Consider the following 25602-nt stretch of genomic DNA (forward strand, 5'->3'; position numbering starts at 1 on the left):
TCTCTTGAACAGTGTATTTGTCGCCTCCCTGAGCTTGTCGAACTTATGTAACAGCTCTTGTAAGTTCGTTCTGTCATGTACTCTATACCAGTACAATATCTTGACAGGATAGATGTTTTTCAAAATAGATTGCACGTATGCAGCCAATTTCAGGCCGAACCTTAACGATCCTGTTGTCCCTGGAATAAGACTAGCTTTTACGACCCAGGCAGGTTCCGCCTAGTTGGACTTAGCATTTTCTGTCTGCGATGCTGACTTAAGCTTAGCCTGTCGCTACTGCGCAAAGGTTTGGGGTTAGTAGAGAGCTTCAGGAGGGGCCAGAAAGGAACTGGCAATTCATAGGCTGGATTGCAGTGCTCAAGAAGCGATTGCATTGTAGCAGTCTTATGGAGTGGCCACCATGCCATTCTGTACCACCTTCCCATGATCTCTCGTGCTCTCGAAGAACGTTCGGTCCACATCGAGTAGTTGAGACCACGCAAACACGATGAAGGCTTCTAAGTAGGTCCTATCGTAGTGGCACCGCCCATGAATGGTCTCAAAACTTCCGGTATGGCCACTACCCGATCGTCTGATCGCCAGTGGTTTTCCAGTATACAAGCCATGACACGAGGAACGGCCAATGCCGTGCCATTGATGGTATGAGGAAAGCGGGTCTTGGCACCGTCCACATCCTGGACACGAGTATTCAATCTCCTGCTCTGATAGTCTGTACAAACCGAGACAGAGGTCAATTCTCCCCAACCTTGATCGCGGCTTAATCTGGACGGGAAGAAGGCTTCAATGTCAATCTTCCGGAAGGCCGAAGCACCAAGGTCGCTGGACGGCATTTCTAGGATGCGGCAAGGTAGACCTAAAGAAGACAGGATCTCGGTTTGTATGCTGACCATTTCATCAAAGACCTGGGTCGAATACTCGGTTGTATTCTCTGCTGACAAGTTATCACCTTGAGGTGCATCAGCCCAGGCGAACATTTCGACCTTTGTGAATTCGTGTACACGGTAGAGACCTTTCGTGTCAACACCTCTTGCTCCAGCTTCGGCACGATAACAGCGACTTGTGCCTATTAGTTTCAAGGGCAGAGACTTTTGAGGTATGGCCTTGTCAGCCCAGAGAGCAGCAAGCGGGATTTCGGCAGTGGCAGCCAGACTTCGCTTCGGTTTCCCAACATCACGATCCGCCTGAGCAACTTGCCATATCTGCTGTTCATCATTTGCGTCTCTCGGTTGAAAGCCGCAAGAATCAGCGATATGAGAGTATACTAACGAGGGCGGCGTGATTCGCTTCCAGCCATGTTTTAGAGCAACCGAGGTGGCATATTGAATCAGAGCTTGTTCAAGAAGGACAGCGTCGTTCAGCAGGTAGTAGAAACCCCAGCCGGTTGTAGTCGAGGCAGAGGAGAAGTCCAATAGTCCTAGCTCTTGCCCGATAACTGAGTGATCTGCTCCGGCAGCTGGTTGAGGTGGGCACACTGGATCGTAGTTGATATAGCCTAGGACTTTCGGCTCGCCATTAAGAGGTGTGTTCGGGGAGGTGAGATTGGGTAGAGCTAGTGCTAAGTCAGCAGCAGTATCTGAAGCTGACTCTTGCTGTGTAGAGCCATCGTCAACCTGCTTTCTTAAGGCCTGTATGGCTGAGTATAGCTGTGTAGCTTGATCTTCCTGTTTCGCAGCACGAGCAGCTCCCAGTCTTTTCTCAAGATTTTTCAACTCTCTTCTGGGCTGCACCAGATTTTTGTTGATTGCAGCGACAGTCTCAGACAGCTCTGCTATTCTGCGAGGACTATCTTTGTGTCTGTCATAGTTCCGTGTGACTGCATTTTCTGAGTACAATTTGGGATTGTTCCGTATGCTCTTCAAGTCCGGAAACTGTTTGGGCGCAGTTGTCGGTCTGACATCTTGATGCAATTGCGTGCTTGCAGACAGTTTTCTTGTGAATCGACGTGCGAGCGCTTGACCGCGCCTTCTGCATGGAAGCATCGATTGTTCAGTTTGGAGAGAGTTTCTGGCCAGCACGAACGCGACACGCCAATGCCCCAAACTCGCAGGTGGAGACAAGTGAGGTACTTTGCAGTCACTATACATTTACAAACTGGGTCCAGTACTTTGTGAGAAAGCCTGCCCTACTGATTTACTCCTAGATATACTTTGCTAACAATACACAAACTGCCTCACAGCTAGCCTCCGCTCGAACGCCCAAAATGCCTCCTTGAAGTACAATCGACAATCAACGGTCCCACTACACTTCCTAGAGCCCTAGTTTCCTCTTCTTGATTCTTGGTACAAGGCCAACCACGACCAGAACACTGGCTACGATGGCCGCCCACAATCTGATGTGCAGCACGTTCTGGTTGAAGCCAGTCTGTGTGGCCAGGCAGACTGTGATGACTGCAAGAGTGATGATCACATAGCCGGACATGCGGTGATACTTGTATATCGACTTGGCTTTGTCGACCGAGCCAAACACGTTAGGTGTGTAGAATTGTGCCACGCCAATCAAGAACTGAATGATGAGCAAGATATAGACCACAAGGCCGACCTTTCCATGAACGCTCTGGAACCGAGTCTCAGGATGCGAAGCTTTGTTCATCTCGATGATGACCAGACCGGCGATGAAGAGCCCCAATGCAACGACATTGAGCCCAGAATGAATATAAGTACCTTGTACTTTCTGCTTCTGCGTCGCAGTTGGTTGGAGGAGGAGGATTGAGTTCACAAGGACCAGAATGGCTGCTGAGTTGAGAAGCTGCAAACCGAGTCAGTACGTTCACGTCTCATGGCCGAACACACGTACCGGATGGTATGAGAAGAACATGAACTTTGCCTCAAAAACGGCTGCCCACACCAGCGCTGCCAGAATCCATGCTCCGGCTTGAGCGATTGTTGCTGTGCCTGCATGAAATCATCAGCCCCGATCCGTTCGAACTAAACCATTCGTCTTACCAGTCAAGATGTTCCAGTGAAAGCCTTGCTCCGGCTTCTGGGTCACATCTCCAGGTCGACCTAGCAGAGGCTCTTCCTCATCTCGTGCTGGATTGTGCTCTGGAATACCTGTAGCCGATGCCATGTTTGCCTGTAGACTTCTGTGATCATTAGCTGAATCGATGCAGCGATGGTGCGAGCACTCCAACGGCAAGCTACACAAAAGTAAACGAGATCGCAAATTGCTTCACTACATGGTCCGTGTGATATATATACTCTATATCTTTTTGCGGGGAGGGCATGCAGCTGCTCCGAAACACGACTCTAATGATTGGTCGATCGAACTATATGACACAAACGATCTTCTTGCCGCAGGAGCTTATGTAGGCTAATTCAGAAGCTTCACAGGCAGCAGGTTAAAATACGCAAGTCTATACAATACTTTCCATAACTAATCACTTCGACGTTGAACGAGTCTAAAGCCTAGTATCATTGTCGAAACCAATCGTTAGTGCGCAATGACCTAGAAGCCACTTCTGGACAGACTTGCCAAGCACTGGCGGACGATTGCATGAATTCTCTTTGTGGCAGCTGCAACCCCTACTCCTGCCTGATTAGTAGAAACGGACTGGAGATCTTCACTTGCTCATGAAGAAACAGCCCAGTGCAGTCTAGTCAGTCATCGCTCTCCAAACCATGGATTTGCCTGCCTACTTGACACAGTCATCGGTCGACCCATACACAATGTGAACGACTCGATCCGCTGAGATAGGCTTACCTAGCCGCGTCTCTCGAGCTACTACAATTCCAATGAGCATGCATCTCCTCCCGTTCGTCTTCCCATGACCAAGACGGGCGTGCGTGTTCTCGTTGGCAATATGCAGATAGCCTTCGCGCCGTCTAAGAAGAGCATCTGGCCTGATGCTTGAGACATGCTTCTCAGACGGATTGACCCGCAGGAAGATTCGTATCAGCCGCACGAATGCCTGGTGAGAGAAAGATCTGCGCATACAAAGAATTTACTCCAGGACGATAGGATGTGGTTTGCTGCCCGCCCGCGCTGCACACGACAAACTATCAGACGTAGAAACGAGGACATGAACAGATGACTAGCTGATGATTCCTGCTTCTGCCACTCTTCTACCTCCAGCTCAACAGATCTGGTGACCCAGAACCGACCTGAAGTCATGGCTCACTTGCTATCCGAACCAGTGACCTCGATTCTGTGCTCCTTCATAGGCTGCTCGCTTGCTCTTGCATTTCGAGAGGGAGTGCTGGCCCTCATCAAGCCCGAGAAGACAACAAAGGACAAGACGGATCTCCCTCGAATAGACTACAAGAAGACAAAGAGGGACGATACGAAGCTTAGAGAGCAGAAGCTATGTCGAGGAATGCGTTTTGCAGATTATATGCTTGGGGAGAAAGCTCTTGTGGACAAGCACCGTCAAGCAGCGTCATCAGAAGACAGCACACCTCGGCACACCCCTAGTGACACAGACTCCGCAATCACGGGCTCAGAATCTGATGATATTGCCCAGCTCGTTCCTCTTCCTGAAAACAACGAACCTGAAGTCGTACGAAAGAGGAAGAACAACAAGGCCGGGAAGAACAAATCAGAGGAGGGCCTAAGGCGAATCAGTTATGGTAGCTTTGCTATGAACTCAATGCTAACATGTATCAGTGTGAAAGCGGTGCCCTCAATCAGATGCAAGGATTCTACGCGACACCCTTGACCCTTCCCGAGCAGATTGTCCTCCTTTCGGATATTCACGACTTCGGCCAACCTACTGCCCATGGAGTTGTCTTGGTCTTGCTGCCATATCCTTTTTTCCATGCAGTTTGATTCCATGGCCAGGACAGTGACAGATACAAGTCGATTGATACACTCCAGATCACTGGCGCAAGCAGTCCAACTTCGTATACAGCACCAAATATCTTTCCTCACCAAGCAATGCCATTCTTGCCATAGCATGTTCTCCGATAATTCTATCTAATTCGTTTTGCTAAAGATTTCACCTCAAGATTCATATATGTATATATGTCATATGCTGACTTGTACAGAACAATGGCACCTATTTCGAACCTACAATACCTATCAAGAGCTAATCGTTCTCCTAGATGAGACGACAAGGACAAGCACAGAGAGCCCCAAGTGACTGAATCGCTTGTGTAGCGGAGGTGCGAGCCGGAACCAGAACACAGCCGCTAGGACAACTCCCAAAAGTAGATGCAAATTCAACGAGCGGCGAATTAGATTGTGCCGACAGGTAGGCACGATGCATCGACAACGGACTCGGATCCAGTACGAGGAGTGAATGCAGTATGATAATGAACTACACAATAGTATTCTTTCTAACACAAGGCCATCGACAATGACATCTTCAGCACAATGAAGAAGGACGAGGAGGACAAAGACAATGGACTGTTTGTTTACCTCATGGCTCGGCTCGAGAACAATCGTTCAGGAATGGGCGAGTTCATATAACATCACCTCCCAGCACGTCTCAATGTCTCGAGCCATCTGTACAACAATACGATAATCAACATAGCCATGGGATTTAGCGACCTATTCAGCAGGCGAAAGGAGAAGAAGGAGCGAGAGCTCTACGGCCGGCCTGGTGCTGGAGGCGCATCTCTCAGAGTCGATACTAGCAGATACGGAAGCGGGACAGAACCCCGATCACGAGCCCCGACAAGACGATACACAGATGCTGAGCCGGAGCGCAAGCACAAAGCTGCAAAATCTGAACCGCGAAGACAAAACACTGTGCAGACACGGCGTGCCGAATACGAGATACCTCGTAGGCACAAGACGGGCACCCCGCCCCATAGTCCTCAACATTCCTTCAAATCACCAGCCAATATCAGCACCAGGAGGAAGCCCGTTCCCAGGTATGCTGATGTACCGATCCACAGCCCAAAGCCCCGGAAGCCGCCAGGCTGGTTCGTTCCACCTGTCGTCTACTACGACGACAAGGAGCGATCGCGATCGCAATCGAAATCTCGACACGGTCGGCGAGGGAGTGCATGGTGAGAGTTCCTCGGCGAGGCACGTAATACCTGGTCGGTCAGGATAATTGAGCCAGTTTTACAAAGAGACTCGAACGGTGAGTTGAGGCTGATTATAGTTGAGCTACAGTATTAAGTTAGGAGCGAGCGTCTGAAAGCGTAGCTCACAATTACGTATATATACATAATCGCAGATTTATCAAAATCTTAGGTCTTGTCGAACTTCATCGCAATCACTCGTGATCTCATTCTCAGACACGACCTACAATAATTTGCTCGAAGGTCACATATCGTGTTGCGGTTAGTAGCAAAAGCCGGGATTCTAGGCAGTAAATAGATCAAAAGAATCAATATTTAGAGAGCGAAGCGGAAGTTACAGAACGACCCGTTGCCCTGCTCATTGCTCAGCTGACTGGCAATATAGACACGGTCAAAATCTGTTTTCTTCACTAGTTACATGGTCGTCGTGCTGCTCGAGAACGTGTTGAGTTTTGTCGCAGTAAGCTGAAGAGTCACCAGCACGAGTAAGCTCGACAGTAGATGAAAACGCTAGCAGACTTTCGAGTAACATTTCTCCATTGGATAGGCAGGTCTTCCAGCCATCGTCGTGTATCCAAATCCGTATCCTGTCCGTATGACCACATCGCATACAATACTTGCATGGCGCCTAATCTTCATCCAGTCTGTATCATTTTCCTCGGTCATATCACAAATCATTGTATCGACCGATCAGGTTGTCCCTGCCACACAACCGTCACCAGTGGTCAATTGGTCCAAGGATTCGTGAGAGTTCCGAACGGTCGATAGACTGGTAATGTAAGGCAACATCACCAGTGTATGTCTTGTGGCTATTCTCAGCCCTGCGATACTAGCTCAAGTACTGTCCTCTGCTATTTTTGGGAGCACACGACACTATCGGCAGGCCAGCATAGCCAGTGAGGAGGGCTAGTGTAGTCACCCTTCAACTCAACTTTGAATATTACTCCATGTTCCTTCCATAGCTCCTCGCCCAGGGCTTTCAAACGTGGCACCCCACCATGAAGGCCTTGGCAAAACCATTTTGGCAGACTCACATTTCTCAGGTCGGGTAAACCTCTTGCAACGATGAATTCAGGAAGGCGTTCAAGTTCTGGTAATAGGCTACGGTCTCCCCTCTCAATGCAAAGGGTTCGTAGAGACGACGGTAGTTTCCACAAGAAAGGACTAGACGGTCGTTCAAGGATCTCGAGTGCTCTTTCGACACGACAGCCGTGCAGGAAATCAAAGCAGCCGTTACGACCGCTCTCGGTGTACTGCCTTTCAACGCCCCAGCTTGACACCAGGTCGTAGCGGTCGATCGTTAGCTCCTGCAGCTCTGTCCGTTCTCTGAGATCGCTGATCATCCATTCCTGTGGGAATTGGTCCAATTTACATTGTGTAGCAGGAAATGACATGGACAGCTCAAGGGACCGCAAAGTTTTCTGTCTGGGTACCAAACATTCGACAACATCCTTTGCTGTCATGCGGGGTGGCATGGCATCGCTGGGCTGTTTATAGCAATATCCATAGTCGGAATACGTCAAGGACTGCAGGTTCGGACACATCTGAATCAACTTAGTCATTTCCTCCTCATTGCAAATGGGTGCAGTCAAGGAGAGCTCTAGAACATGTGTCAGGACCGATGATCCATCAGGCAGGTCGCGCCAGATCATCCAGTCTTCTGGAATACCTTTTGAGACTTCAGATGCCGACAGAATCGCTTGCAACCAGTTTTCGCCCTTTGCGTTTGTGGGAGACTCCCAGTCATCGTAGACACGGAGAATGTCTAGAGACGGAAGCGTAGACCCTCCTCTTCGCTGCACCATGCCAGAGATCAACGTCATCTCTTCGAAAAGAGGATCGATTTGTAGGTATCTCAGTTTTGGAAGGATAAGAAGAAGGACTTCGAAGCTGGTGGACGACGTATTCATATATATACTACTCAGGCTGCTACCAAGAACCTAGTAGTGAAAGATTTTGCGTTGAATAGCCACCACTATCTGCTGCAGGTAGCAGTGGGTAAAGTGAAAGTTGACAGAGTGTGCAGTGCGTCGTCGACTTATCCTCCTTCAATCAGTGTTCTGGCCACTCGTCGCCCAATCCTACTAACATCATTATTTGGGGGACTTGTGAGAACCTGCCAAGTCATCAAGCTCAGGTTTTGCTTGCTCTCTTCTGGCCTTCTCTTGCTTTTTCTTCTCCATCTCAGCATTCTTCTTGTCTCTTTCCTCCTTTTTCTTTGCCTCTTCGACTTTCTCCTTTTCTTCCTGTACTCTGTCTTGTCGTTCCTTCTCCTCCAAGAACTTCGCTCTCTTAGCTTTGATGTCTTCGAGCATGGGATTCAGCAAAGCGTTTTTGGCAGCGTTCTGGCCCGCTTCAGCCTTGCTTTCACCTTGTCCACTACCAAGATGCTGATTATCGTAGCCGAGGCCAGTGAGATATGCTCCAATAAAGTACGTTTGCTTGCCTTGAGCTTTAAACATAACAGGATCTTTTTCGTCTACATAGGATACCTTGGCACCTTTGACTAGAACGGCTTTAGCCAATTGTTCTTTGCTCAAGATGTCCCGAGGAGCCATTATTTTTAGACCCAGCTGCTTCAAGGTAGGCTCCCAGAGCTGAGACAACCATCTTGTGGCCGTGTCGAAACCGACATGAGGGTCGACTTCGGAAAGAATAACAGCAGCAACATAAGCCTCGAACAAATCACCATGAATCTTATTCCATTCTCTTGGTTGATAGTCTCCCACACTAATCTTAAGCCGCTGGTCTAGACCGTAAGCTCTTGTGAACTTGGCCAGGGACTCGTTGTTGACCAAGGCTTCTCTGATCGAGGACATTTTGCCTGGAGTGGAGGTTTGGAATCTTTCGAAAATGATGACGCTCGCAATATGTTCGAGTTGGGCGTCACCCAGAAACTCGAGTCTTTCATAGTTGACTGAGTGTTCTGTCTGAGCTGCTGTGCTGGCGTGAGTGAAAACGGCCTTCTCATACTGTCGTGAGATTGAGGGAAGAGGAGGCAGTTCCTGCGGAAGTCCTCCGTTAGACGAAGGTCGATCCTCAGAACGTCTCTTCTTCTGAATCTGGCCATCTTCAGGAGAGCGATGATCAGCTTTGCGCTTATGAGACGGCGGATGGTTTAGATTCGGTGTGCGATACATGACTATGAACGAGTAAAGAAGTAGTTCGACGTCAGTAGTGTATGCAGTCTGATGAAATGAGGTGTACGAGTATTCGAGTGCAGTTGATTGCGGATTAAATGGATGCAACCATAGCCGGATGCACAAGCTAGCGGCAGTTTGACGCAGCCATCAGTTGAACGCAGTCAATCACCAAGTTCAAGTTGCCGCATTATCGTGCTGATCAAGGATAGACACAAGCAAGTGCTCTCGATACGTAAGCGGATGGCTTGAGAGTCCATCCTTTCGACATCGTTGTCGATATCATCTATCAGCGGCTCGGTATCGTCAGCCTATTGTAGCGAAGATGGCTACATCAGTCGCTAAGTCGAGACTTCTGGATCTTACGCGGGTAGGTGCGCGAACTCCCAGAGACCTGCCGCCCTGCCGATGTTTAGTTCTTGAGAAGAACAAATCCTAACAGCATACCAGACACAATGTAATCTATTCCAAACTACGTTCAACCCCGAAAGGCTACGGACGGGGAACAAGATCCTGCGACAGAGGTTAAAAGGTCCATCGTTGGCCGCATATTATCCCAGGAAGCCCAGCACACTACGCGATCTTCAGGACGACTTCAATAAATTAGACTTGATAACATATGACGAGGACGAAGAGTACAGGTTAGAAGGCATACAGATTGCCAAATTCAGAGGGAAAGGTGCTCCGAAGAAGAAGAGGGTGGCTGATAGTACGTACACTGGCGGAAATGCGAGAAATGGGTTGGTACTAACGACTTGCAGCAACGAAGAAGGGCAGAAAGAGGAAGTAGACAGTATTTGGATATATGCGGCAGCTCTAGAAATGATACCCTGTATGAACACTTCACCGAACCTCTATGCAAACTCCGCCTGGAGCGGAATAGCTCTACCAATATTCAGACCTATGCGAGACGGCTCTGTGGTTGCAAGGGCAGAGATTCGTGGCACATCGTTCTGCATCCTGCAGGGATATATTCGCGCTCACGCAATCTAAAACACAGTGCCGACAAGGACAAGAATTCCAATTGCAAGAACTCCCATGGATTGCCTTTGAGCTGGGTGACACGATGCCACACAAGTATTCTACGGTCTCGACACTCTCCAGCCTTCGAGCTGACCAAGGCATCTATATTTGCTTCTATATCACCAAGGCTTCTTACTCCAGGAAATTGGTTGCACGTGACTCCAAGCGAATTCCTCCGCAGAAATGGCTGATTGGGGCTGCTCCTTCTCCGCAGACGCGTTCATGCGTGAGAGCACGGTTTAACTCCAGCTTTCCGACTCTGGCTACTACTCGTACTCTCGTCATGCCGCTGACTCGAACAGACGCATTGCGGGGTGTGCCCTGTCTCGAGCTCTATTCACCTGGAAATAGCCATCCCAGCTTCTGTCTATAACAACTTTACGTTGTCTCGACTGCTCATTCTGCAACTCACAAGCCAGACCTCACAATGTCCCTTCACCAGGTTCAGACTGGCTCAGGCCGACTGTCGGGGAAGGTCGCTATAGTAACAGGTGTGATTCCTTCCATCTCAGTGCGATCGTTCTAATGAGTTGCAGGTGCTGCGTCCGGCTTCGGTCGTGCTATTACTCAACGCTTCGTCGCCGAAGGCGCGAAGGTTGTGGCTACTGACATGAATGGTGACGGACTGACAAAGAGTTTCCCTGACTCTCCACCCACCCACGTCCAGCTCGTAACTGCAAATGTGACTAGCGAGTCAGACTGGAAGAAGGTGGTCGATCTGGCAAAGGACAAGTTTGGAGGAGTTGACATCCTCATCAACAATGCTGGTCAGTCATTCGCCACGAAATGCAGTTCAGCTAAGCTCATGGCCCAGGCACCTCGTACAAGAACAAACCTACCCTCGACGTGACAGAGTCTGAATTTGACAAGGTCTTCGCTGTCAATGTTAAGAGTATATATTTCAGCGTTCCTGCTATAATACCTGTCATGCAAGAAAGAGGTGGTGGTAGCATCGTCAACATCGCCAGTATAGGAGCAATGAGACCACGGCCTGGTCTGGTTTGGTGAGGCTTTACTTTACCACTCCGAGTCCCGTACTGATTCGTGCGCAGGTACAATGCCAGCAAGGGCGCTGTTGCAAACGTATGCAAACCCACGACTGTCTCCGGGACAGACTGACCGTATACAGGCTACCAAGGGACTCGCTGCCGAGTACGGCAAAGACAATATTCGAGTCAACGCCCTGTGCCCTCTCCTTTCCGCAACACCACTGTTTGAGAGCTTTGTTGGTGTCCCACCGACTGACGAGAACATCAAGAAGTTCCTCAGCAATGTTCCTCTTGGCAGACTTACAGATCCCAATGACGTCGCTGCCATGTGCGTACACCTGGGTAGTGACGATGGCAAATTCATCACAGGTGCGTCAATGCTCGCTTTCCAGGCTGGACATTTCACTAACAACAACAGGTATCAACCTCGAGATTGATGGCGGCAGAGCTGTTGGCGCATAGAATATATTCCTGACTATCTAGACGCTCTGTCGTGATGTCGAGGTCACGCCGAAGCTTAGAGGGAAGCACAATCACAGGTATGCCATATCAAAGCTCTTGGCCTCACATCACGCAGGTCTTGTGCAACGCAAGCATCCTCTCGCTTTCCTCACTCTCTCTTCATCTGCTCTTCTACTGCTGTGATGCCTCATGCCTTATGCCTCATGCCTGGAGTGCTAGCTCCATTTGTTCGGTGTTACAGAGATGACTTTGACTCACTAGATAGGATTGAATCATCATGCCGTCGGGCCTTGGGTCACTGCCTGGATCCATTGTCGTTATCAATCAATCATCCACTGCGGCGCAATGTCGGGGCGATGGTGGTCTCATTACTGCAAAATATTGATTGCCTTCAACTGAAGCTCAAAACTGTCACAGATGCGGAACGAGCAATATGCATTGGGAATTCACAACCGGCATACCCTTCGGTGTGTTCGATGATGAAACTGCTTGTGAGGCAGATGTCAGTTGCCTGCGAGTCAGATTAGCTGGATAAGTAAAGATCAGTCATGGCGTGAAAATCTTTTCAGACTTCGGTTTTAACTACATCTCACAGTGTTTGCAACTTCTTCGATACAGAAACGCCTCAAACCCTATTACTTGCTTTTTCCTATCATTCATTTCCTTTATCTCCTATCTCTGACTAAAATTCCAGGCGAAAAAGCCGAAGCTTCTGCCAGTAAAGGCAGAAAACAGGTATTCATTAATAGTCCTAGCACCCCACTGGTCCGTCCTACCACAATTCCGTTCTCAAGCCCGACCACAGACACAGCACATTCGAGGACATGCCTCGTTCTCGTGAAGATCATCCGCCTGAAAATTCCTCCGACAACCAAGAATACCACTTTGTGCCTCCTAAAAGATCTCGACATAGGATGTTGGAGACGCTGCAAGGTATGGCAGAGAAGAAAGTGGCATCTGGCAAGAACTCATCCGTCCACCGCACTGTTCAGAGAAAGTCGCAAAAGAATATGGCAGCCGGTGGATATCGAATTGACATGAGTAGATACAATTTTGACAGGGATGCTTTGCCTATTCCTGATGTCTCGGCCGTATTCGAGAGGTTCCAGCCACGAGAGACGCCACGTACGTTCAAGAGTGAACCTATAGAACCTGAAGAATGGAAAGCAGAACTCGCCCGTCAGAAGCAGGAAGCAATTGACAAAAAGCAAAGACCAAAGCAAGCACGGGAGGAAGCACGAGTGGTGGGCCCTGAAGCAAGAAGAGCTATCTCCCGAGGTATGTTTATTGAAAGCGCCGTCGACGACAGTGTCAAGGGCCACACTCGAAATAAGCAGATATCACGACCTAGAGCACAAAGCATTGTTGATTTGACCGATGATGTTGAAGATATGCCCATAAGCTCGACACTCGGAGAACCTACTGCTACACTGACTCGGCCAGTGTCACAGACAAGCCCTCACACGCCTGCCCGAGCAATACGCCGGCCAAATCCACCTAAGTACCGAAAACTAACACCAGCTCAAACTCAGATGATGGACCGAACTGCTGTGCCAACCAGTATTCTTCAGCAAGCACGAGATGCTTACATGGAAGAGAACATCCACATGCCGGACGATATTAAGACATGGATCGAGTTCAAGTCCTTTGCCGCTCGAAATCCCATACCTAGAGTTCGACCTGCACTTGTTGTCTTTGCTCAAACTCATACTTTTCGCACTGCACCTTGTAGACCACCACAACGTACTCACAGTGTAGTCCACGAAGAGGTGCTGGAGAATGACCTCGACCAAGCAACTGCTATTCCGTCTTCGCCAATCGGCATAGAACAAGAACAGCCTACAACAACCACTTTGGAAGAGATGCGACAAATTAAGCTCGAATCAGAAGAACATGAGCAAAATCGCGGACTCCGACAGGAGGCTCCTGCTTTTGCAGACTCCACATACTCGCAGGTTGAGAGTGAGCAGTCGATGGGTAAGAAGACTTCTACAGCTACCCAGTTCAACCACGATGCCGGTGCCACACATACCAACCAAGATGCTCCTCTTGCAGCTGCTGATTCTTCGAATTTGTCCGATGCTGAAATTCGAGACCTCGTCACACCCATTGGTTATATGCCAGACATTCTCCCGCTGAATGCTCCCGAAGGTCATGCACATCTGATTGCGTTGTGGAAAGCTGCCTTGCTCGACCTACCATTGAACAAGCATGACCACCTAACTCTACCAGATACTGTGGTTTCGATCCTTGCCAAGTATGATCTGTACACACAATCCGCCGTTAAAGCTTTCCTCGATCTTGAGGGTACGAGCCATTTCTTCTTTCTCTTCAAGGCCAGAAACAACCACTTGCATTCATGGAGCATTGAGAGGGAGGACAACATTGTCACGGTATGGCCCAGACCTGGTGAAATAAATCTCGGCTAACCTTGTGCTTGTAGATTGGTATCGAAAATTGGAAGCGCTCACGCTCTGATCAAGGTGCTTCCTCTGGTCAGTTCAATCTGACCATTCAGTATCGGGTCTTGCCAGCTTCACCATCCGCTCCCCTCGATGCTTTGTCAATATCAAACCATGGCGAACAAGTCTCTCGATGTCAGGAAGACGATGAACAGCCCGAAGAGAATGAAATCGAGGCAGCACCAAGAATTCCTGGCCTGTGGACTCTTTACAACCTCACAATCATTCCATCGAATCCAGATCTATACACATATCTCTACCACACTCCCGCAAGCCGTGGCGCAGACACTCATACCCTTGTGTCTCATCCTACACAATCACATCTCCTGCCACCAGATGACCTCAGCACCTTCGCCCGCTATCTACAACATACATTTTGTACGAGCAAGGTCATGGATGCTGAAGTTCAAGTTGCGTGGGGTCGAAAAGTCCGTTATGATAATATCTTGGGTCGTGTTCGACCAGTTTGGGACAATGCTCTCAAAGGTGCAAAGACTCAGAAATTGAAGAGAGAAAGAGGTGAGTATAATCGACCTACTGTCAGCAAGTCATCTGCGAAAAGAGTCATTGGATACGATGGTCATGATCATCCGAATGCTAGTGAGGGTAAAGCTTACCTTGGTAAGTTGAAGCGTGGGGCAAGTATGATGGATGATCTTGATGGGTCGACTGCGGTGGACTTGGACTCACTTCCACCAGCTGAGTTTGATGAGGCTGCGGCCGATGAGAGTCAGGGTGGAGGTGGAGCAGACGTGGGTGTGCAGGAGAGGGTGAAGAAGAGACCGAAGTTGGGGACAGGTGATGAGATTGAGAGTGAGTCTTCGGACAGTGGCAGTGATTAGAGGATAAAGACGATGTTGGTGGTGGAGATTGCGGAAGGCTGGAGCTTGGTATGGGCGCAAGAAGGAGCTTTGTTGTGTGGCAGGCTGAAAAGTTTTGTGTCTTTGTACAGCAGGTTGGAATTTGGAAGTGCTTGGAGCTTTGCAATTGGATTGGAGCTAGAGTTTGAAACCGAAGGACTCTTGCAGTCCTTGCGCAAGACAGGACCGGGCCGTGGTGCCTTTGTGCTTGCATTCTACATAGCACATATCTTTCCTTCATGCAGAACAAATGCAGAATAAATAATCTCGACTCGCGGTGCAGCACTCTTCATATATTGACACCAGTACCCGTCAATCGTTGATACTGACCTAAAAGTAATCCTCAACCAAGCACATCCTGAGATCTATACCCAAGCTCACAAGACCTGCAGCGATTCAAATATAGTTCAAGTCTAGTTGTGAATCTCAAAGCAAACGACGTGACTATCTCAATGCAAACGACGAGGGTTCAGAAGCGATGCTAAGGCTGGATAGAAACAGGTGGGAAACAGCCTACCCGTCCCACGAGGATAAATGTAGGAAAAGGTCGGCGGTCTGGCAGGCATAATTCAACTTGTGGCTTCTGCTTTTGGAGATGTGATTATCGTAGATATGCATACGGAGAGCTGTCAATCGCGAGAGTGCTTGTTCGTGTCGGAGCTTAAGATTGAGGAGATGAACGTCATGGCATGGATACTGACGCCAGGTTCTACATGTTCTTCTCAACTCTCAAACCTCAAAGTTTCGGGAAACAACATCTGATATTGCCAGCATACAGAACGACAATTCCCTGCCTCTAAACTGTGATATGAGAGAGAGAGAAAGAGAAGCATGCCAAGACGACAATCGTGATGTCCCAGGTCTGAGTTGACATGCGAGGTGCGGAGAACCATGTCATTTTCTGTAAGTTATCTTGCGTGATGTAGTGGTCCGTGTCGATCGTTTTGAAAGCATGTAAATGAGTATATATAGCAAGATGTGGGTTATGATGTAGCTACTTGAACCTCACATATCGGTGCTCATCTTCAGGAAATCGAATAACGTCTGGCTTTGATCACTCAACACACCTATCACCAGCAGCTAGTTTCTACGGACAGTCACTCAGCCATGGCCAACCTAACCTCCATCCTCATAAACCTCATCTCCGCCAACCACATCCTCCACAACCATGCCGTCGTCGACGCCTACGGCCACGTCTCAGTACGGTCTCCCACCGACCCTGCGCAATTCATCATGTCCGGGAACCGCGCTCCAGCCCTTGTCGCCTCTCCGTCCGACTTCGTCACATACCACGTTTCAAATGCAAGCGCAGTAAATCCTGACGCACCGAGGGGATATATCGAGCGCTATATTCACAGTGAGATGTACAAGCGCTACAGCAATGTGACTTGCGTGGTTCATGCACATGCGGAGGACGTTCTGCCGTACGCGACTAGTGGTGTTCCGTTACGGCCTGTTTACCATCTACCAGGTTTCTTGGGTGGCGAGGAGGGAGATGTCCCGGTTGTTTGGGACATCGAGACGATATACAACGCCACGGATCCGCATGATATGTTGGTGAGGAACGAGCGGGATGGTGCAAGTTTAGCTTCGTATTTTGCGTCGGACCCGAGCAACGCGACGAGTAGTGTGCCTGATCGTCGGGTGGTGTTAATGCGGAAACATGGCTTTACGACTTGGGGGGATAGTATTGAGAGAGCTGTGTTTCGAGCAGTGTTCACGGCGGTCAATGCGAGGGTGCAGACGAATTCTGTGCTTCTGAGAAATGCGTTCGCAGGACAGCTGGGTCAGGGCATTCCGGAGGGGAGCTGGTCAGGTGCTGGAAATGGAGGGGATGTATTCAATAATGCTCTAGAGCCATTGACAGCGGAGCAGGCGGCTGCGACTGAGAGGTCAAATGACGGGACTATTGATCGACCCTGGGGTCTTTGGACTGCTGAGGTTGAGGCAAATCCGCTGTATCAGAATAACGGAACTGATGGGACTCTGCCTGCGTGATGTAGCTGAAAGTATGGAGCAATTAATAGGCCTTGCTAGTTAGAAAAATCAACATCGAACGACTAAGAAAGTGTCGCAGTCGTCGAAGGCTACGAGAGACTGCCGAATGTAGTCACAAGCACGGTCATATCATTAAAGTCTTCATTCAGACCTAGTCCAGTTCTGCCGCGATTCAATCACACTATGACTTCTTCTTTCCCAACCGTCTCTGCTCATGCAATTTCCACTCCGCCCTTGCGACTCTCATGAACAGATCCTCATCTCTTATAGGCACCCAGCTCGTAAGCACTTTCATCGCGTTCTCAAAGTCACTATCTAGCAATATCCCTCGCATCCCATCTATCAGTGCAGCGCTAGTAGCGTGCAGCACGTCAAGAGTGGTCCCAAAATTTGCTTTTTCATCCTCTTTCTCATTTCCACCATTAAGTTTAGCATTACCATTCGTCATACCTGTATCATCTCTATGCACAGCTGTTGGGGTCTGTTCATCATTCAGATCATCGCCTAATAATATGAATACATCCCAGACTCGTAGTTGGCTGGGAAAAGGAATACTGTAATTGAATAAAGTCAGATACCAGCGCGTCCCGTAAGCTGTGGGACCGATCATTAAATCATCAAGCTTTTTCTTTAGCTCGCCTTCACCGAGCCATAGCTTCTCAAAGTCGTCAAGTGCTTCCATCAATCCACCGAACCCGTATTTGTACAGTTTTTCGAGACCGCGTAGTTCCCAAAGCCGAACCAGCATGATAAACGCTTTCTCCTCCTCATAGTAAGCAAGGAACGTGGCGGCCAGAGCGGCCATTCCTTGGACGTAACCCGTCTCTGCAAAATGCATAGACATTGCATGTAGTACCCGGAATAATAGCCTCTGTCCACCACGATAGCGACGACGAAACATGATGTGTGAAGAGATGGTACGAGGAACATCTATGTCTATTTGAACATCGTCTGGAGAATTCCTTTCTTGATACTCATCATACATAGCAACAAGGTCTTCGTCGGATAAACAAGGATTATGTGGATGACGTCTGTTGTGTTTTTCGACGGAAGTTGCAAGGAAGCAATACCAGGCTGTTGCGCGCCAGGTATCTGGTATGCCTTTCCACGTACGTTCTATGAGCTTCGGAGAGGCTGTATCAAAAGAGAAGGTCATGCCTCCGCCAACGATTCCAGGTTTAGCGGGAACTTCGCGAGCCATTTTCCGCCACTTTTCTTGACGTTCAACTTCTTTCCGGCGCGCTTGGGGTGTGGATAGAGGAGCGTATGTGCCAACTGTTGTGGTTGTCCCCTCGTCGGTCAAAGTCCGTGTCAAAGTACTTGCAGTGGAGGATCTTGGCAGGGTAAGCATATCACCTGCTTCGTCCAGTATGCGACGATCCCTGTTATGCGGAAAACGGTTTGCCAGATTTCGTGAAGCTGATTGAGGGCGATGTAAATTGACACTTTTCGTTGAGCGAACCGAGTGCTGGGAAGGCGACCTTTGAGGCTGATGGTCCGATTTAGTGCTACGAGCATTACTAGGGGCACGTCTTATGGTATGTTTCCTCCTCGGGGTTTCAGCAGCCAGTTGTAAAGAGGTCGAGACTCGTTGTAAGCCTGGACCTGAACCAGTAGGTGTCCTCTTTACACCATTGATCCTCGACGCATCCGCAGCATTCACTGGAGGTGTCTTAGGAACGATGAAGCCGTATCTGTCGACCTCGGAATTATCCACATCCTGCCAATCTTCAAGCCCGCCTGCAAGCTCATTATCCTCTCTCAAGAAAGTTGGACTGGGTGGCATCCTGGACACATCAGTCGTAGAGGTAGCTGGAGAAGTGCCGCTGAGTAGGCTGTCTCGATTTTCAGGAATAGCATCCTGCCAGCGCAGATTTGCTCTTTTCGCAGTGACTGAATTGTTATCCTGGTCTGGAACGGTGTCTGTACCGAGGACGTAGAAGGCTCTGACCTTCTCAGCTAGAGCTTCTTCATCGGATGACATAGAGCGCGTTTGTGGACGTTCTGAGATGGTAGTGACTGCACGCTTCCTAGTCGTGCTCAGCTCATCCTCCTGCGCACTAGATTCCTTGAGTATAGGCATTGTCCTTGCTGAAACGACATGAGTCCCAGCGCGTGTGCCATTGGCCTTCTTCCCATCAATCAACATACTGCCACGAGCAGAAAACTTCAGGTTGTTTGTTCCAATCTCTTCACTTAGACCACTTGAAGGAAAGTCGAGGGATAGGCCTTGAAAGGTAGCGAAGGTGGGCGACGTGTGGTTCAATGGTGGCAGCCATTTCTGAGTTGCGTCGTTCGAAATAGGACCTGCTGTGGATGGGGTTGCAAGCTCGATCTGTGGAACAGTGGAGGCATGATGAGCCGTTAAGTTGGTTCCTGCATCGCCCATGTCGGCATCTGCACCTTCTCCTCCACGCCGTTGTGCAATGTTTGCGGCATGGTCGTAGCCCATGTACGTGGACGGTCCAGGTACAGGGCTTGGTAGTCCAGCTGTGTCCGAGGGCAAGGGTGTCGCTGGAAGTGGAAGATTTGCATGCAGGGGATCGCTGTCAACGTCGCTGCCACTGTCGAGATGAGTTTGTGGGGCGAAAACGAGGTTGTGGGAGGGATTATACGAGAAATGGATGGGCTGTCGAGAAGTGTTACCAGTAATCAGGCCGTCAGCCACGTCAGGATGTGCCTCGCTCGCTCCTGCCATCCTGGTCGGCCAATTTGCTCCTTCCTGCTGCTGCCGTGTCGATCACTTACGCCTTCCGCTTTCGACCACATCATCTCTTATCACCACAATTATCATAACATCTTATGCTTTCTGGTCATTTTTCGCGTGTAGTACGGATTTGAATCAAGCTGATAATGCAGAAGAGTGAATTATGCTGCAGCAGGAGTTACAGACATTGCTTCCTGAAGCCACAGCTGCCTCGGACCTCGTGGAGCTGTTAAAGCCACACTCTCGTGGTCGCGTTAGTGTTCTCCGCAAGCGCCAGGGGTTAGTGGACCTCAATCCAAACTTTATAAACGCGCCGGATATCCTAGTACCAAGCAGTTGCCGACCGAGCAGCTATCAATTAATCGGATTTACGATGCATTCTTGAGATACGTAATACGACTTTACACACAATCTATAGCGCAGTACATGATTGAGAACATAGAGGTGGACTTCTTGTACCCGAGCTTTGCCTTTCACTCTCCACTTAAGACTCCCCCTGTCTGTCACCTGCCTCATCTTCACCATTGTCCTCCCCGTTATCCTCATCCTGCTGCGTTCGTTCGATCTGCTTGTCTTCGCTTTTCTTCTTGGCTGCTGGTGCCTTCTTTTCTGACCTCTTCACAACATACTCATCAGGCTTCCAGCGTTCGGACCACGTTTCTGCTCTCCGCCACTTCCTCCATACGTTCAGTTGCTGTGCCTTCTTCTTCTTTACTGCCTGATCGAGCGGCTCGTCCTTCAACCCCTCTTTCTTCAGATCCTCCCTGATTTTGTGCTCCTTTTCGTCGATCTCATGCTTTGCTCGGTCCTCAATCGCGGCGTCCCAGAACACCTGTGCTAAATCCAGTTTCTTACTGTTGTGCCCCTTCTGTTTGCTGCTGACGTAAATGTTGGCCTCGAAACCAATTCCTCGTTTCGTCTTGACGTTGTAATGATCGAGTTCGATGGTAGGTAATTTGTATTCGTGGTTGTCGATCAAAAGACTCATTTCGATATTGGCGGGCGGGCCTTTGGTCCCTCGGAAACTTTGCATCGATATTCTGTCAACTTGAGAATTGGCGTTGGGCTCTGGTGAGGATGATCCCTCTGTACCAGAATCTTGCGGCTCAACGGCATCTATCTGGTGAACATTGGACATTTCCAGTTTCATGCCATTGTTGTCATTCGCATTCAGAGGCTGGCCCTTAGCTGCTGCAGTTCTACCACCGTCGGTCGCAAGGTTTCTAGTGGCAGCATGGGCGCCTCCCAAGTCTGTGTGATTAGTTGCGGATACGACCCTAGGACCCGTATGCGTGGATTTAGAACGTGTCAGACGTGCTGTTGATTGTACCTTTTGAACCTCAACCGCTTCTGTACGTGTATCTGTCGGCTGTTCTACACTTCCTGTGGGAGTGGTGGGAGCAGTGTTGTAATTCTCAGCTCCCTCTCTGTCTGTTCCGATTTCAGGATCGTCCTGTACCGTCGTATTCTCCTCTCCAACGCTTGCTTGTATGAGTGGTTCGGTCCTTGTCTGCTCTACAAGTTTCGCTCCGGCTTTTTCGAGGTTAGCGTCATTTCTTCCAGGCACAATTTTCTGATTCATGAGGTCTCGGTCGTAGACCAGAACAGTCGGCACGAATCTGTGCTTGAACTCATAAGGACTCAATTCTTCCGCATCGGCGTCAGATAGATCACGAAAGTCAGCTCCCTGAACTTTATCATCGTTTACTTCGTACCACTGGACTCGGTCCGTGCCTCCTCGAACGTAGGACACATAATGTCCTTTGCCGGAACTGGTGCCTTTATGCGATATAACAGAAGCAAGTCTATACAGAATTTTAGAGCCTTCGCCAAACTCGTGACGATTGAGCCACTTGCTTACGTCGAGAACTTTCGGTATCCGCACAGCCGATAGGTCTTTGGTGATTGCAGACTTGGTCATTGGTTGCCCATTTTTGTATTTCTGTCGTTGCTCTCGATTGGGATCTGGTTTTATGATTTGGACGGCTCTGTTGAAACTGATGGTAAGCACGGCTGGCGGATGTTGTATCCTCAAGAAGCTGTGAGCAGGGTGTTCCCCTTCGCATTCATCGCAATTCATGGGTTCAGGATCTTCTTGCATTGCTGCATCTATCACCCCATCCAAGGAAAGATCCGTATACCAGTCCTCAGTCCTTTCGTCCTTCCGAGGCAAACGAACTTGCCACACCTTCCATGGCTCGACAGGATATCTTCTTTCGACTCGTTCGCACTTCGAGCATTCAGTTCGCCTAACCAGTCTGAGATGTGTGAGCCACTCGAAACCCTTGCGACGTGAGGCGTCAAGGTCAAATTGATCCAAGCTCGTTTCGAACAGCCAGCTGTAAAACTCAGAGGCATCTTGCTGATTTCCGTCCTCACCTTTTGGATGACAATGTTCCGACCACGCCCCGCTTGGAAGGTCTCCGCCTGCTGATGGATCTTCTTCACGAAAGCAGACTGTATCCCAGAAGAACTCAAGCGCTTGTTTCAATTCGGAAGCACTCTTTCGTCCACGTAAGTTCGCCGCCCATCCAAAGCTGTAGAGCCACTTCAGCACCCAAGTCACAGTATGCCTGTGCCAGACTCGCAGGTAACTTTGAAAACGATCTGACCCCATGAGTGCCACCAACACTGAATTGCTATAACATTGATTGCCCTTGTTTGGAAGACCCAGAGGCTTTTGATACTCACGCTCACGAGCGATAGCAATGTCCGAGATGAAGTCCTCGCTGACGACCGGTGCTGGTTCGAACGCTTCACCGATTGACACCCGTCGTGCTTCTGAGGTCGTTTGTAATTCAGTACCAGGCCCCTGCACCGATATGGTGGTGGTTTCATCGGCTGGTGCTGCTGGTACAGAAGCTCGTGGAGATTCTGTAGCCGACTGTCGCGTCTCATGTCTAGGAGATGCGGAAGTAGGTGCTACTGGCTGATCATCAGTGGGAGCGATAGCAGGACTCGCTGATCCGTGCTGGTCCTCTTCATCGTCTTTAGCTTTCACTCTCTTCGAGCGGTGTGATTCTCCTTCATCCTGCGCTGGTCGCTTCTTTCTCATCGTGGCTTTCGAGTTATTCAGCAGGGTAAGTGCAAAGCCCGTTACAGATCAACTAAAGTCAAGGTACACAAGCCAAGCATGTTTGAACACAAATCCCTCCCCCCCCCCAAAAAAGCAAGAGCAACTCACAATCACCAAGCAGACATTGACAAAGCAATAGATTAAAACCGAATAGTCACCTGTTCCATAATTCCCTAGGTTCTTCTGTCTGTACGTGTCTGAGGTACAACTTTCACTTCTTCTTCCTCCTGTTTTTCTTACTGCCTTTCGTGCTATCCTTTGTGTTTGCATCTGTAGCAGGTTTTGTCTTTGGCGCTGCCTGCACGACCCTCCAGCGACTTGACCACGTCTGCCTGTTCTTCAGTCGCGCTTGTTTCTCAGCTTTGTCTAGATCATCAGCTCCTAGAAGATCTTGATCCTGTGTCTGACTTCGAAGACATCTGCGTGTACCGCTCTTGGCCTGTTTAGGTTGCTGTGCTGTGCTCGGTAGGAGTCTCTCCTTTCGCTCTATTCGCGCATCAATAAAGACTTTGGCCAAGTCTAGCTCTTTGATCTCTAATTGGTCCTGCTTCTTACCCTGCACGTCCTAAGCGCTGCCGGTGGGTACCTTGATGGTGGCCTCAATCTCGACCTAGCGTTGCTTGTTTCTATTAAAGTGATTGATGAAACGCTTTGGCATCTTGAACTCTGCTCCGTCTATTCGAAGCGTCAAGTCGACCTCGGCCTGTGGGAAAGTTGTTTCATTGTCGAATCCACCAAACGTAATTTTCGGAAGAGCATTCACAGCAGCGGCTAGTATAACGGGCCACACAGAAGACATCGCAATAGGCTGAGTAGATTGAGTAGGTTGAGCAGGTTGAGTATCTGAAGTGACATTCACTCCTGATGGAGGTAGTGCAGTAGCTGTAGCATTGGCATTGCTTGATTGAATTACTTTGTCGATATACGGTGTAGTTCTTGTTACCTGAGCATTGCTTGGTTCTGCTGCAACAGTGCCAAGCTGTGCCACCGTAGTATCGTCTGCTTCTTGTAGCCACTCAGTAGGTGGCTCATCGACTTTTTCACCCTCATCAATGTTTCGAAGCTGTCTGCCAGGCAACGTGACAGAATTCTCATGGTCAAGTTCGTAGATCATGACACATGGCTCGAATCTGGCGTTGAAGTCCTCTTCTTTCTCATACCAGCTAGTGTGTGAATCGTTGAATCTGTATAAAGAGCAGTCTTCCACCTCAGTGTTGTTTATTTCCAACCATTCGAATCCATCTTCGTGGTCGACGCGAATATACGAAATGTAGTGACCACTGTCCACAGCTAGTCCTTGATGGGACACAACGCCTCGAAGACGATATTGCACTTTCGATTGTGCTCCAAAGCTGCTGGGTTCTAGATACTGGCTGAGATCGAGATATTCTGGGATGCTTACTGCACCATGGTCTTTCACTGACCCTACCTCCTTGACATACTTGTTACGAGACAGGTTCAGAATAAGCAGTTCCGGGAACCGGCGTATCCTCTTGATCTCCTGTGCTATATTCTGAATACCTTGTCCACAACGGGTACATGTGTTTTTGGAGTATGAAGTCGCCATACTGTTCGCGACGAGCTGCTTCAGCGGCACAGTTGTTGCACGTGCTGCGAAGGCGGACACACCTGCTCTTTCAGGAATTTCCAGAAGCAAGTGCTTCGAGTCTGATTCTTGTGTTGGATTTTCGCGTCGCTGTACAGGCCATTTGCATTTTGGGCAGAGGACACGGCTCGTCTGCTTCAACTCGAATAACCATTTAAACCTCTCCTGCTCAGCTGTTAGGAAGCCAGGGATTGTTTCATTCTCAAGTTGCTCATCGATGCTGGTCAAGAGCCAGATTAGCCACTCGCTCGCGTCTTCCTGACCTTCAATGACGTTGTTATGTTCGTCTCTACTGGCTCTTGGTATTGTCCATAGGGTTGAAAGTTGGCAACCCTCAACAAGATCATTTGATGAAGGACGGCCAGGGTTGCAGACTCGTCTCCAAAGCAGTCTTGCTGAGTGATCATGGGCGTCCTGCGAGCCATTTCTCTCACGACGCGAGCGAAGACGATCGGTGTCCGGGTGGTTGAGTTCGGGCGACCCCGATTGACTGGTATAACTCATAGAATATAGCATTTGCAATATGTGAGCGCGGCGCGTATGGAATCGTTCTTCATGTGGGTATTCCATTACCATGTGCCATTTCCGCAAGTATGATACGAAGCGGGGGGAGCTCAACAGTACAGCCAAGCAGGCATTATAATAACAGCTGGTCCCATTGTGGTTCGACAAACCTAGCGGCCGTGATTGCGAACCAGCGCGGATAATCTCAAGAAACTCGGCCGTCGCTTCGGAAATATCACCAAACGCTGGCCCTACAGAAACTCTTGGAGCGTCAAGTAGAGATTCCGCTGTAGAAGTCAAATCCACAATATTGATGCTGTCATCCGTAAATTTCACGGCTCGATCGGCAGCTGTCAGTTGTCGTGCTGGAGGACTACTAGGCATTTGCGGAGTAGGTGTGACCTTGACCCTCTTCGATGGAGGTCCATCAGCTTGATCGGAGGGGCGCTTGCCGCTCATCGTGAACGGAGTGTGTTAGCTTTTCTCGAGATTCAAGCAAGTGAATGCCACAATGCATGCATGCACGAGGCCAACAAGAGGTGTTAGCAAGCGACATGGTGAGATATACAATACACATTGGCTTCCAAACAAAGGGTGGTCAAGGCAGTCTTTGTTGTCATATGTGAAAACGATATGTTGAGTCCTGTCTGGACAAGGAGAGTCTGCCGGATCCGGTCGCCATGCACGTTTGCGGAGAACCTGCTATGGTATACCCTCACATGCTGTTCACCAGCTCAGATGTTAAGCCGTATTCTGAATATGTTATCGCATGGTTATTGACGACCCATTCGTCGGCCAAAGACTGG

At 49.3% G+C, this 25602-nt stretch overlaps 13 protein-coding genes across 13 annotated transcripts; 6 read left to right on the top strand and 7 right to left on the bottom strand.

Annotated features, from left to right (window-relative positions):
• Nucleotides 1–497: 497 nt before the first annotated feature.
• On the bottom strand, nt 498–1979 carry DIA4 (Serine--tRNA ligase, mitochondrial; the record flags this gene model as incomplete). The annotated part of the gene is made up of 1 exon (XM_064902271.1): nt 498–1979. One exon carries the CDS (start codon nt 1977–1979, stop codon nt 498–500), a length of 1482 nt encoding a protein of 493 aa, XP_064751245.1.
• Nucleotides 1980–2247: 268 nt separating this feature from the next.
• On the bottom strand, nt 2248–3066 carry LTR64_007956 (uncharacterized protein; the record flags this gene model as incomplete). The annotated part of the gene is made up of 3 exons (XM_064902272.1): nt 2248–2745; nt 2794–2891; nt 2943–3066. 3 exons carry the CDS (start codon nt 3064–3066, stop codon nt 2248–2250), a joined length of 720 nt encoding a protein of 239 aa, XP_064751246.1.
• A 1042-nt stretch (nt 3067–4108) lies between these two features.
• LTR64_007957 (uncharacterized protein) lies at nt 4109–4607 on the top strand (the record flags this gene model as incomplete). The annotated part of the gene is made up of 2 exons (XM_064902273.1): nt 4109–4565; nt 4603–4607. 2 exons carry the CDS (start codon nt 4109–4111, stop codon nt 4605–4607), a joined length of 462 nt encoding a protein of 153 aa, XP_064751247.1.
• An 865-nt stretch (nt 4608–5472) lies between these two features.
• Nucleotides 5473–5955, top strand: LTR64_007958 (uncharacterized protein; the record flags this gene model as incomplete). Its single annotated transcript, XM_064902274.1, has 1 exon — nt 5473–5955. The coding sequence occupies one exon, from the start codon at nt 5473–5475 to the stop codon at nt 5953–5955; it is 483 nt and encodes a 160-aa protein (XP_064751248.1).
• Nucleotides 5956–6820: 865 nt separating this feature from the next.
• On the bottom strand, nt 6821–7792 carry LTR64_007959 (uncharacterized protein; the record flags this gene model as incomplete). Its single annotated transcript, XM_064902275.1, has 1 exon — nt 6821–7792. The coding sequence occupies one exon, from the start codon at nt 7790–7792 to the stop codon at nt 6821–6823; it is 972 nt and encodes a 323-aa protein (XP_064751249.1).
• A 270-nt stretch (nt 7793–8062) lies between these two features.
• LTR64_007960 (uncharacterized protein) lies at nt 8063–9109 on the bottom strand (the record flags this gene model as incomplete). Its single annotated transcript, XM_064902276.1, has 1 exon — nt 8063–9109. One exon carries the CDS (start codon nt 9107–9109, stop codon nt 8063–8065), a length of 1047 nt encoding a protein of 348 aa, XP_064751250.1.
• A 325-nt stretch (nt 9110–9434) lies between these two features.
• On the top strand, nt 9435–9899 carry LTR64_007961 (uncharacterized protein; the record flags this gene model as incomplete). The annotated part of the gene is made up of 3 exons (XM_064902277.1): nt 9435–9479; nt 9560–9818; nt 9871–9899. The coding sequence occupies 3 exons, from the start codon at nt 9435–9437 to the stop codon at nt 9897–9899; spliced, it is 333 nt and encodes a 110-aa protein (XP_064751251.1).
• A 660-nt stretch (nt 9900–10559) lies between these two features.
• Nucleotides 10560–11583, top strand: LTR64_007962 (uncharacterized protein; the record flags this gene model as incomplete). Its single annotated transcript, XM_064902278.1, has 6 exons — nt 10560–10623; nt 10669–10899; nt 10947–11136; nt 11185–11215; nt 11262–11490; nt 11540–11583. 6 exons carry the CDS (start codon nt 10560–10562, stop codon nt 11581–11583), a joined length of 789 nt encoding a protein of 262 aa, XP_064751252.1.
• Nucleotides 11584–12407: 824 nt separating this feature from the next.
• LTR64_007963 (uncharacterized protein) lies at nt 12408–14887 on the top strand (the record flags this gene model as incomplete). Its single annotated transcript, XM_064902279.1, has 2 exons — nt 12408–13976; nt 14027–14887. The coding sequence occupies 2 exons, from the start codon at nt 12408–12410 to the stop codon at nt 14885–14887; spliced, it is 2430 nt and encodes an 809-aa protein (XP_064751253.1).
• A 1125-nt stretch (nt 14888–16012) lies between these two features.
• On the top strand, nt 16013–16903 carry LTR64_007964 (uncharacterized protein; the record flags this gene model as incomplete). Its single annotated transcript, XM_064902280.1, has 1 exon — nt 16013–16903. The coding sequence occupies one exon, from the start codon at nt 16013–16015 to the stop codon at nt 16901–16903; it is 891 nt and encodes a 296-aa protein (XP_064751254.1).
• A 181-nt stretch (nt 16904–17084) lies between these two features.
• Nucleotides 17085–19601, bottom strand: LTR64_007965 (uncharacterized protein; the record flags this gene model as incomplete). The annotated part of the gene is made up of 2 exons (XM_064902281.1): nt 17085–17728; nt 18017–19601. 2 exons carry the CDS (start codon nt 19599–19601, stop codon nt 17085–17087), a joined length of 2229 nt encoding a protein of 742 aa, XP_064751255.1.
• A 493-nt stretch (nt 19602–20094) lies between these two features.
• Nucleotides 20095–22665, bottom strand: USP24 (Ubiquitin carboxyl-terminal hydrolase 24; the record flags this gene model as incomplete). The annotated part of the gene is made up of 2 exons (XM_064902282.1): nt 20095–22241; nt 22302–22665. 2 exons carry the CDS (start codon nt 22663–22665, stop codon nt 20095–20097), a joined length of 2511 nt encoding a protein of 836 aa, XP_064751256.1.
• A 631-nt stretch (nt 22666–23296) lies between these two features.
• On the bottom strand, nt 23297–25255 carry UBP2_2 (ubiquitin-specific protease ubp2; the record flags this gene model as incomplete). The annotated part of the gene is made up of 1 exon (XM_064902283.1): nt 23297–25255. The coding sequence occupies one exon, from the start codon at nt 25253–25255 to the stop codon at nt 23297–23299; it is 1959 nt and encodes a 652-aa protein (XP_064751257.1).
• Nucleotides 25256–25602: the final 347 nt, after the last annotated feature.

Source organism: Lithohypha guttulata, assembly GCF_036872675.1.
Source record: "Lithohypha guttulata strain CCFEE 5908 chromosome Unknown scaffold_7, whole genome shotgun sequence".
Taxonomy (NCBI): Eukaryota; Fungi; Ascomycota; class Eurotiomycetes; order Chaetothyriales; family Trichomeriaceae; genus Lithohypha; species Lithohypha guttulata.